The sequence below is a fragment of the Drosophila persimilis genome, unplaced genomic scaffold, assembly GCF_003286085.1.
Source record: "Drosophila persimilis strain 14011-0111.01,24,50 unplaced genomic scaffold, DperRS2 tig00000191-arrow-pilon, whole genome shotgun sequence".
Lineage (NCBI taxonomy): Eukaryota > Metazoa > Arthropoda > Insecta > Diptera > Drosophilidae > Drosophila > Drosophila persimilis.
The window spans coordinates 4847278-4859532 of NW_020825298.1; the positions used below are offsets into that span (position 1 = coordinate 4847278).

A 12255-nucleotide genomic window follows, 5' to 3' on the forward strand; every position below is an offset into this window, starting at 1 on the left:
AGCTGTCACTTTGAAGCATTTGGTAAATAGGGACAAAAGTTATAGACTGATAAAGCCCACGAATCGATACAAGTGTTTACAATGTTGTAGATAGATTTGTCTGGTCGCCGGTGTTTGCCTTTGGCTAAATATCGAAACATGTGTGCAATCCAGAGCTTATCGTGGGCTCCCACCCACTCCCCACCCACTCCCACCCACTCCGCCCCTCACAGTTGTCAATAAAATAATGCGAGATATGTCTGTACTGCCGTCTGGGAGGAGTACTCTTTGGCTGGCAATACGCGTAGTTCTGGTTAGAGCCATTTCTGCTTCCGCAACAAAGTTGTGGCTTTGATGTTGGCCGCCTGAGCGGCCCCAGAGCCCCAGAGTGGGGCTTTCAATTAGCTTTACACCTTTCGCGACTTCTGAGCTTCTGAGCCGAGCCGGTGCAGGGCCCCACACAAAGCGCGCCGGACGATGAGTTCCAAAGAAGCAAGATATATGGATTCTCGTGGGGCCGAGCACAAGCGTTAGGGATGGCAGCGTGTTTGTGGAGAGCGGATTAGGAGGAATAGGAGGAAACTAAGCTCAACAGAGACATATATAGACGAAAAACTAGACACTTATCCATTACATGCGATACATCTAAGATACATACGGATAAGGGGACAATAGATACATATAAGATATAAGATATATTATATATATAATATCGAAACACAAAGGAACAAAAGGATTAGTATTAGTATTATTATTATTATTATTATTATTTTTTATATTATTTTTATAATTATTGTTAGTTTTATAAGTATTATTGCTATTGTTGTTATTATTTTCATTCTTAGTATTAGTATTATCTTTATTATTATTTTTATTATTATTATTCTAAGTATTATTATTTTATTTATTATATTATTTATTTACCATTATTATTATTATTTTTCGTAATTTGACTATTATTATTATTATTATTATTCTAATTATTATTATTATTCTAATTATTATTATTATTTTTAGTACTATTATTATTAGTATTATTTTAATTATTATTTGTAGTAATATTATTATTATTATTATTAAATTTATTATTTTTTTGTATTATTATTTTTATTATTTTTAGAACTATTATTATTTTTAGAACTATTATTATTTTTAGTATTATTATTATTATTCGTAGTATCCTTATATTACTATTTTTAGTATTATTTTGAGTATAATACTACTTTTATTTTTTTTAGTATAATTATTATTTTTTGTATTTATAATAATTTTTATTAGTATTAGTATTCGTTTTAGTATTCCTATAACCTTTAACCAAACAACCTCCGAAAAACGTTCCATAACTCCTCCAACATGTCCTCTTCCGATCTCGTGTTTCCTTCACGCTCTGATCCCTGAATATCTCAGCATATCCCTGAATACCCCTGTGTTCATTTATTGATCGTTAAAAATGATTTAGACCTGACGATGAGACATTGTTAAGGGCGACGAGGAGCTCGTAAAATGTTGTGGTTTTTCGGTTTTCGCCTTTCGGTAGAGAAAAAGACCCAAAAAAAACTAAAATAATTTTTGTTATTGTTTGCTGTTGCAGCTACTGTTCGTTCGCCGATATCTTTTGTGGTTTTTGCGGCCGGCAACATGTAGCTGGCCACCGAAATGTTGCCCAGCAACATGCTGCCAGAGCGACAACAAATTAATGTTGTCGAAACACGAGAAAACCTTGTAAACTGTCCGGAGAGAATCCCTTTTGATTTTTTTTTTGGCAGGCGGAGGCAGAGGCGGAGGCACAGCCCCTGTCCCCGAGTCGGCTCTGGGAACTGGCCTCTCTCTGTGGCTCCTCCAAAGGAAGCTGCACGCACAAGGCGACCCAACAACAAGTTCTGGCGGCCTTTTGCATGTGGAGCTGGCTTTTTGTTTTCGTTGTTCCTGCATTTGTTGCACGCTTAAATGTCTTCTAAGTGGCGTAAATCTTAAATTGTTGCCCCAGGCCCGGGCCCAGGCCCTGTCTCCGTTTTTTTTTATGGTTTCAAGTCTTTGATTTGCTCTGGCAATCGTCGCAGATTTGGGGGATTAGTTTTAGTGGCTCGACTGTTTTTTGTGGCCCTTTTTTTAAGGTGAGAGTTTTTGGATACCAAATTCAGTAGAAGAGGCTTTTGAGCCAGACGATGGGGTTTTTTGAATGAAATTTCTTCTATTTCTTATAGTACTTTCCAGCATAAAGTCCCTCTTCCATCTCAGCCTCCCAGTCATGCTCTGACTTCTTTATCTTCCAACAAAACACCACAATAACTGGCAATATATTCCATAGCGAAATGATTGATTGTTGCCCAAGAAATTAACAGTTCAAGAGGCCTCCTCCGCCTCCTCCACCCCCCCGCACAATCGATCTGCCGCGCAGCTGTCAAAGTCGAAGGCAGCATCAAATAAATGACATCGAAATTGTTGAAAAAAAGAAGAAACATTTCTGTCACGCAGCCAAGTCGATGACGTCGCAGACGGTCGCGTAATCAGTTCCGCTTAGGCAAGTCACAAAAGTCAAAGGAGCTCAAGGAAGCAGGAAGCGGGAAGCAGGAACTATGTGGCTCTCGAGGACGAGGATAGGCCTCGGCCTATCTAGAGGGCGGATGATGCCGATGCCGATGCCGATGCCCCTGCTGATGATGATGACAGCCGCGTGTGATTGACAAGGATTTATGATTGTTAAAAATTTTCTACAAAATCTTCTCAGAACGGGGCCGTGGGGGGGGCTTGAGACAGGGACAGAGGAAAGTGAATGACCTGCTTGCATTTTGCTTGCAAAGAAAAAGAAAAGCAAAAAGCTGATAAAACAAACACAAACAAAGGCATTCATTCAAATGCTGTGAAAATTGCATATTACAAGTACAGTGGACACAGCCCCCGGTACAGTGGAACAAGACGTGAAGGCATTCCTGACCTCTCACCCTTAGGCTCTTCCCTTATAGCCACTCACCACTGTGGTGTCACTCACCTCTCGCTGGAGCTTGGGTAAACATTTTTTGCGGGCAAATTTTTGAATGCGCATTGCATTTCATCTCTAAACGAGATATGGGCGGGACGGCCAGGACGGCCAGGACGTGGCCGAGAACGAGGACGAGTCCTTTTCAAGATGCGGACTGATGGAGTGGCAAGTGTCTGCTGTGTGCATGAATATTCATGCCTTGTTTATGCATATTTGCGTGTCAAGTGATTCCCCCCTCCTCGCCTCGCCACTCCCATTGCTCTTCCTCCTCCTCCTGCTCCTCCACGTGCAACGCGTCGTATGCGCAATATTTCCGCTTCTGCTTTTCAAGTTTGTTTGCCTTTAAGGAGGGGTGGGGATGGGGGGGGGAGGGGGTCTCTCTGTTCTGTTTATGCTCACATTTCATTTGAACGCGAGTTTGTTTGTTTGCCAATTTGAAGTGCTAAAAAGTCGGTGCCTGCCTGCCCCCCCTCAAGGGGTCCTCCAGGGGGAGGGAGGGGGCACAGACTTTGATTGCAATTTGTGCTGTGTGTGCGGAAAATGAGTGTCGGCTGGCGGACTCCTGGCCTGGTAAAAGGCAGGGATATGGGGAAAGAAAACTGGAGAAAGGTAACCAAATTCTGAGAGAGTTCTGGGTCATTCCATCGCTCGGTTCACAAGTCATTTCTCTGTTCACATCCCACCGCCTGCCCATGACAATTGCCAAGTCGCAAGGGGGCGTTGCCCGGGCACTCGGGGCACTGGAGATTTGCCATGGCCCAGCCAGCGAGCCATCGAGCCAGCTCAAGCACGAGCAGAACAAAATATGCCCCAAATGCCCTTGAGTGTTCGATCCTCTCGATCGTGGTTACGCGGTTGTTTAGGCCGGTAGCCGACTAGCCATCGAAACAAGGAAATTAGCATAGACATGGTTTTCGCTTTTGGCGCTCCAAAGTGCGTAGAAAATCATGAAAATGGCTACTGGAGTGGCCAACGAGAGGAACCAGAAGCCAAGGGGGGCATTCATTTCATGCAATTAATGGAAATTATATGAAATTATGAGTGGAACATTGAAATTCCTTGTGAACATCACCCGGGACAACAGTCCAAAGTCCACAGTCTCGAGGGGGGCTCTGGGAGGGGGTGAAGGGGGGGCCAAATGAAAGAAAATTAAATTTTTCACTGTCTTCTTAATTGAAACATTAGCCAAACATTCTCGGTGCCCCCCGCCCCTCAGAGCTCTCTCCTACTCTCTGTCTGTTCATTTACATTCAAATTAACTCGTAATGAAAACGAGTCGAGGAAAACTTTGACTTTGTCTCGGTTGTGGGTCGTGAGTCCTTGGTTCCTTGGTTCCTGGGTTCCTGGGGGTTGTGGCATTTAATTAGTTGCTCTGATTGCTGGCCCTTCCTTTGTTTATTACTATTTGCTAGCCATTTATTCCAGCTTATCCACGCCCAGTTTGGAGCGGCGGCTCTGTTTGTTTTGACACTCATTTAGTGTCCATTTGAAGGCGGATTCGATGCGGCGGAATTGGGGGGGGCGATGAAGTCACTGAAACTGGCAACAGAAAAGGGCCTCCTCCAAGGCGGAAGAGGGACTCCTCCAAGGCAGAAGAGGGCCTCCTCCAAGGCAGAAGAGTGACTCTCTCTCTCTCTCTCTTAAGAAATGCTTTCCCTTTGGAAAGTTCCTTCTTCTACTTCTTTCCCCTGTAATTGGGGCTGTCATTGCACTTGCCGCAACCCGTTCCCACCCCACCCCCGCCCCCACTGCCACACCTCGACGGCACCCTTCTTGGTGTGTGTTGCCCTGGCAAAAAGAAAAACAACAAAACAGCAAAACAGCAACACGTGCCCTTTTAATTAAAATAAATAAATAGGCGCAAACACATAAATAAACACAAGAGAACTACAATGGCCAGCAAATACCGAAAACCGACAAATAGAGATGATGGAGACGTTCTCGATTACTCTGTCAGAAATGTTTTTTGCCTGGTATTCAATTTCATGCATTTATGGGCTGGGCCCCGGGACAAAAGAGTTGCCCGGAGAGAGGGGGAAGGGGGTGGCAGGGGGGTGGAAGGGGGGTGGGGGGCCCTGGGGCCTTTGTGGAACGTGCGCATTCGAATTTGAAGCGAATTATTATTTAGTCGAAGCGAAACGCAAAACGTTTCTGGGAATAAAGTCCGGGCTTCCGCCTGGGCCTCGGCCTGGGAGTACAACTTAATTTTTCCACAATTTGCATGTGGAATAAATCAAATGTAGAACGCATAAAAGACGCCACACCCCCTCCCCACCCCCCAACCCTCCCCCTCCGTCCTGGCCAGACACATCCTGAAGGACTTGGTACGCCCTTGCACCCTTTGTCTGGGCAGGATTATGGCCATTTATTTGCCTGTCCTGTGGCTCAAAATGGTAAATACTTTTCCCTGTTTTCCCCCCACTCCTCTGTGTGTGGGGGGGGGGGGGGCAGCCTTCCAGCCTAAGGCGATTTTGCTCCACTACAAGAAAATCAAAATCAAAATCAATGAAGATTTTCTTGTACAAAAGACCAGCAGCTTCTACGGCTTCTAGTTCTACGGTTCCACTTTCAGTTCCGGCCTTTTGGCTTCCCGAACTTTGCTTTCATGGATTATGCATCGCTTAGCCCAAAAACGCAAAACTTTCAACCAAAACTCAACTCAAATTATTTATTACTAATTGAGGGCGTGGCAGGCAGCCCTGGCAATGCCTTAAGTTGATTATTTTTAAGCAAAAAACAAAAACAAAAAAACGAGCAAGCATTTTCCTTAGAGTTCAATTTGTCAAAGTTAATTAAATCGAGTTAAGAACTTTATTGGGCATTTCCTGGCCCAAACAAATGGAAACCAATCAAATTTAATGCGAATTTACCTCGATGCCGGGCCCGGGCCGTGCCGAGGAATACTCCGTGTGTATCTCTGGGCAAAATAATAATTTATGTGCTGGCAGGACAGCAGAAGATCTGCAAAATGATATGTGGAGGGGCAGGGTAGGGCGGTGTAGGGCAGGGGGTTTGTGGGGGAAGGAAACACAGAAACAAGCGTCAAATGGGGGCAATATCAGGGGCATATCTCTACAGGGAGAACTGCCTTCCAAGGATATGGCAAAGACCTCTAGGGGGGGGGTCTCAGTTCTCAGTAATTTCTAGACCTTTCCTTTAACATTTTTACACCTCTTTAAACCTCTCTTCTTTCAAAGAAATACAAATTCCCTTCAGCCTCCCATTTCTAGGGTATTTCGACTTCATTTTGGAGCACTGCCCCGCCCTGCCCCTTTCTTTGTATCTTTTCATATAAATGCAGCACATTTTTGATTGATTCAATCAAAACGAAGCAAAGCTCAGAAACCACTTAGAACTGGGACTCCGACTGCGATCCCGAATCGTTGGAGAAGCATCGGGTTTTCTGCATGCCTGTCACGTAATTTATTGATTTAGCTCTTGGGAATACGAGACAGCGGATCGTGAAAAATGAAATGTTTGCCACTGCCAGCAGCAGCAGCGGCAGCAGCAGAAGCCACAGAGAGACAGAACAGACTCTGGCCAAGACCTGTACCTGTGGCTGTGGCTGTGGCTGGCCATGATGGCTGACGGACTGGACCCGGCCAGACGGGCGGCTGATTGGTTGTCGATCGATTTGGCTGGCGGCCAGACAAATTCAAATGCATTGGCCCCGATCTGTGAATGCAACTGCGATCCAGGACGGACGGCAGGACGGGGCGGAGGGGGCGCGGAGGGGGGGGATCAAAAGGCACTTACGCATGTACGCCTCAAACGATACACGGGAGAAGGAGGAGGCGAAGGCGAAGGCACAAACCTGATCATCGGCCGGCCACAGCGATCATCGATCAACAGACAGACTCCCATCGAGAGCCATCGAGAGCCATCCAAGAGGCCGAGATAATGGCCGGCTTGCCATTTTGCATTTTTGCATTTGTAATGAAACTGAAAACCAGAAACCAGAATGAATTGTAATTTGTTCGAAATCAAGCCACGGCAGCCGCTTGGCTCCCAGGAGTTGCAGCAAAAGAAGGCCACATTTGCGATTGAGGATGTGGCTTGGGGTTGGGGCAGCAGCGGGCAGAGGCTGCAGAGGTTGATAGCATTGAACTTTGTGGCACAGTGGGTCGGCGATGGGGAAACCTGGAAACTCTACATGAAAAGAGGCCTGTCTTTGGCAGATATTCTGCCAGCAAAAGGGTAACAAAACAACCTATAAATGGGCTTTAAAAACCTATCCCAATTCCATAGTCCCCTTGCCTGGTTCTTCCTCTCCTAAAGACACCTTTTCGCCCTCCAAAAACCACTGTTTCTTGGCCCTGCTGCCTGCCTGGGGTCCTCGCTGAGCCGCCGAGCCGCCAAACGTATGTAAAGTCGGGCATTTTCAACTGTTATCAGAGCCCCCGACCGACCCGTGGACCCCTGGCAGATCATCTCGCTTTCAGGCAGCGCCCAGCGCCCAGTGCCTCAGTCTGCCACGCAAATGGCAATTTAAGTCATTTTGTTTGGCGGGTTTTTTTTCGAATCCAAAATGGTTTAATATTATGCACAGATCGAGCGAGTTGCGTAGGAAATTATGGGCCATTAAGTGGTAGGACAGGTAGGGGCCGAGAGAGAGAGGTGCGGGGCCCTGCCTGAGGTGGGAAAAATGGCGCAGGGGACGGCGCAGACGGCCTTTGGGTGGATATTACGCAGAAATGCGTGCTACCTGCGGGGGGAAAACCATTAGAGCCGCAGGAGCAGCTGCTAGAAACTAATATCTAATGCCACTTTCCTCTTGCCCCTCTTTCAGGCCACAGTTCGGCTTTGACGATCGCCTCGAGATGTTGCCTCCGCTGCTGGTGCTGCCGCTGCTGCTGCTTTTGGCCCTGGCCTGCCCGTCGTGGCAGGAGGGAAATGCCACTCTGAGCTATCTGACAAAGGCCGGCTGCGAGGCGCTGATCAAGGACCTCAGCCTGTGCGACTGCCAGGACCAGGACATCAAGTGCGAGACCCTGCAGGTGAACAGCGACCACGAGAAGCTGTACAGCGTCAGCTGCCGGCTGTTCGACGCCCGGGGCTTTGGCTACATACCGCCCCTGAGGGTGGGCAAGATCGGGGCGCTGACCATCCAGAACTGCGCCATTCCCGACGCCCGGAGCATCCCCGACCTGATCACCCAGCTGGGGATCACCAACTACACGGAGCTCGAGGTGTTCAACTTCTTCGATCCGAAGAAGAACGACCGGGGGGAGGTGCTGCAGCAGCGCTACACGAACCTGCCGGGCCTCGCGAAGCTCACGATCCTGGGCTTCAAGTCGACGCTGCCGAAGGACTTCTTCCAGAACGTGTTCGAGCTGAGGCAGCTGACGCTGAAGGGCTACAGCGACCTGCCGGCCACCATCCTGCACCCGCTCGGCCAGCTCACAAAGCTGAACATCGTGGTCAAGAACATCCACAAGGTGGCCAGCCAGATCTTCGCCAAGCAGGCGCTGCTCAAGCACCTGGTGATCGACTGCGACGTGAAGAACAGCAGCGTCGAGATGTCGGCCTTCGCCGCCGACGAGCTGTGGCACATGGCCCAGCTGCAGTCGTTCGAGCTCTTCAACTGCGGCGACAACGTGCCCACCGAGCTGTTCTGGAAGTCCGAGCACCTGGCCTACATCGGCATTCGCAGCAACATCAGCTATCTGCACAGGGACTTCCTGCAGGCCCAGCGGCGGCTGCTCACCCTCCGCCTCGAGCGGAACAACATAGCCCGCCTGCCCGATCAGCTGTTCTACCACACGCCCATGCTGCTGGAGATCCACCTGGCCTTCAACAACCTGGACCGCATTCAAGCGTAAGTGGACGCCAAACCAGGCGATACATAGTTCAAATCTAAAGCCACTTCCCCCCTGTCCTTTCCAGCGGCCTCTTCGACAGGTTGAAACAGCTCCAGGTGCTCAATCTGGAGCACAATCCGATCACCACCATCGCACCCACGGCCTTCAGCACTCTGTCGTCGCACATCTACGTGGGCAAGCTGTTCCCCCTGGTGGCCACGGCGGAGTGGGCCCGCTCCTCGAACGCCACCATCTGCGAGGAGGAGTACATCTACGGCGTGTGCATCTACTGCAAGCGGGACGAGTACGCCGACCACTTTGCCGACCACGAGACCTGCAACAAGGCCACCCCGAAGGCCAAGGAGATCCTGGCCAAGAAGGCCTACGAAATCCAGCTAAACATCAGCTCCAGGGCCCCCCACGAGGGTGTGTAGAGTCGAGTCTCTCGGTCGATTGTTGGACAATAATTTATATTAAATTTGACAAGCGACTGCCATACGCATTTCCCCATTGCATTGCCAACAAAACACAAAAAAGAAAACACAAACAATATTAATATTTGTTGCTGAAGGAAAACTTTGGGGTTGGAGGGAAGAAACAATTTATCTTTTGATTTGTAGCCAGGGGTTGAAAGAAGCGGAAAACTTTTTCCTTTTTGTTCGGCAGGGAGCAGCACGTCAAATCTAATAAGGCCTAATGCTGGCCTCCATTCCGGGTCTCTAAGTGAAAGTCAGACAGTTGCAGTTATGCGGGTCCAGGGGGGGGGGGAAGGCAAACAGCAGCCATGGGAGGAAGCGTTTTTCCCTCTTTTTGTGTTATGCAAATCACATTTGACAGGCGGAAAAGGGGCGAGGGGGGAGGGGGCCCCACAGCGATGACAACTCATAAATGTCAAGGATATCACATGCTCGACATGTGAGGTCTCTGGCCCGATTGAGCAGCAATCAAATGTTAATTTCCACAAATGGAATGCCCTCTGGATGAGCCCTCAAGAGGTCTCCAGGGGGGGGGTGGGCCCCCCTGGCTGTTTAGGCTTCTAGCCTTTGCCTTCAAGTGTCACCTGCTAATGGCCCCCGCCCCCTTTTGATGCGCTTTAATGCAGGCCATAACTCAGGGGGGCCGACCACATTCTAATCTCAATTTGCTGTTTGAGTTGCCAACTAATAAAACGCACGACAAGCTGACACCAAGGCATCGAGCCCCACCGCCCCCCAGTCCCCTCCAGATACACGGCATTCGATTTGGGTTCTGTGTTTCCGATAGACATCATTTGTCGGGGCGCGTGAGGTGACACTGACAGGGCCCAGAGGCAGGCCCTAGATCCCCCCCTTTGATCCGCTCCTCTCTTAAAAGGCGACACACGACCAGCAGCTTTTGTACTACTCGTATCTGGCGGATACATTTCAAAGCAATGCCAACTGGTCTGCGTTTATCGCTTGGTAGCCCCACAGACAGACGGAGGCAGGAGGCAGGAGGCAGCAGCAAAACAAACCAAAAAACCCAACGAGAGACAGAGAAAGAGCCGTATGTGAAATTTATGGGCATCAGCGTTGAATTTGAAGCGGGACCCCGAAAGCCACTGGCCGGGGTCCAGGCCAGGTCTGCTCTCTGGAGTCTCTGGCCTGCTCTGGACTGGAGTGCCCTGTCGCTGGACTAGCTTCAGTGGCTGGCTTGGCATTTGTAATGCCTAAATGCTTTGGCGAATTGATTTTTGGTGTAAACGATGTGCAATTTTAATGGATTGTGCTGCCAGATAAGCGGGCCGCAAAAGGAGGCTGCCTGCCGATGGCCATTGGAGACCCCAGTCTACAGACTGGACCCTGAATCGACTTTGGCGTGCCCCCACCATCCCCCATCCGTTGGCTGTGTCGTTTAATTGAATTTGTTTTGATTAGTTGAAACTTAAAGTGTTCCCTTAAGAACACAAAAACAAACCCCCCCTCCTGCCCCCTGCCCCTCCCCTTGAGGGGCACACATAACATGACGGGAAAAATGTCAATTTAAATATTTGCAAATATTTTAACAGGGCCCGGCGCTAATTTCGCATGTGCCAAATAAAAATTGCGCACAAGCCCCAAAAAAAAAGTAGAAAAAAAAGGTGACGCAACTTTTTTAATTAATTAAGAGCAAAAAATGTAGAAGGCAGACCCAAAAGATAGCCAAGGGCTTGACAAAATATTATGCAAAAATTGGAAAAATGTATGCCGACGAAGAGGCCAAAGAATGGCAGGTATTTGGGGGCCAAAGGCGGGGGGGGGGGAAGCCTCTCTAGTGATTTCGTAGACAAAAATGAATAAAGTTCCAGTTTGCAGCAGTTTTTCCTTTAAGACTCCTTTAAGCCGGCATTTCATTTCCCTTTCGAGTGACCCAATCCCCATGCCCAATGGCCCCCGCACCCTCCCCGCCCCGCCCGCCAGTCAATTAGACAGTGAGAGGCCCAACACTCAGTGCCCAGGCCTGGGGCCAAAATCCAAATCAATTTGAATGACAGCCCCCCCCCCCCCCAACCAAAGTGCCAGGAATGCAGTTAACTTGTTGATTTTGCCCCACAGGGGGCAGGGGGTGGAGAGTTATTTCAATTGTTGATGCGTAAAAGTCAATTTGTGAAACGAAACTCCAGTCCAAGATGAAGGTCCTGGCACTGTGTGTGCCTTCTGTATGCATTTCAATTAGAATAAGATTGACAGATAAGCCCCAGCCTGGGCCCCAGCCTGGGTCTGGATCCCCATAACAATGCACTTGCACTCTACGGATAAGGTTAAGCGCCCGCCTCCTCCCCCCCCCCCTTGGATGGGCCCCAAAGACGCAGGAAATGCACTTGGCTTGTGGTTTTTCGAATTTAATTGGATTTAATTGATTTGGTTTTGGGTTCAGCTTGGGGTCTAGTGGAGATTCTGCAGCTTTTTGGGGTTGCTGGCCGCCTAGGTGGGGGGCAGGGACAGGGGGCAGGGTCTTTAAAGACTGCCACTGGACTCTGCTGCTAAATGTTGCATGACTCCACCAGTAGGCAGTAGGCAGTGGCAGTAGCAGTGAAAAATTGCAGCTGTCAGCGTTGCCCAGAAAAATGATTTGTTGATTTTGTTTCTTGTCTCGGAGCTGGACAGGGGCTGGGGCGGGGGCGGGGGCGGGGCAGGGGCAGGGTCTTGCATAAATCATAAAATACTTTACATATTCCATACATATCTGATGCATTTCCCCCCTCCCATTCCCCCCCTTCCATTCGTGGGCCCCAATTAAAGTTAATATAAATGTTTAGCAATTATTGTGTCTGCCTGGACGGTGGCTCGCTGTGGGAGTGTGGGCTCCGAGGGCTCCGTAAACGTATCTAATTTGAAACTCTTTCTCTTGCAGATTACTCGGTGGACTAGCCGCGAAGGACCTGCAGGCCTTGCCCAGCACAATACGCGTAGTATTTGCTTTTATGCCCATGTTTATGTATTCAAAGAGAAACCCCATTTGACAAATAAACTAAAAACAAATTAGGTTAAGCTTAAA

At 48.7% G+C, this 12255-nt stretch overlaps 1 protein-coding gene across 2 annotated transcripts in view; it reads left to right on the top strand.

Moving 5' to 3' along the window:
- Positions 1-12255, top strand: part of LOC6589342 (carboxypeptidase N subunit 2) — a 46750-nt gene extending 34495 nt beyond the window's left edge. For both annotated transcript variants that reach the window (XM_026988733.1, XM_026988732.1), the window contains exons 2-4: positions 7749-8777; positions 8846-9186; positions 12112-12255. In XM_026988733.1, coding sequence (XP_026844534.1) covers positions 7780-8777; positions 8846-9186; positions 12112-12128 — 1356 coding nt within the window. In that variant the 5' untranslated portion in view covers positions 7749-7779 and the 3' untranslated portion in view covers positions 12129-12255. The remainder of the gene's footprint in view (positions 1-7748; positions 8778-8845; positions 9187-12111) is intronic.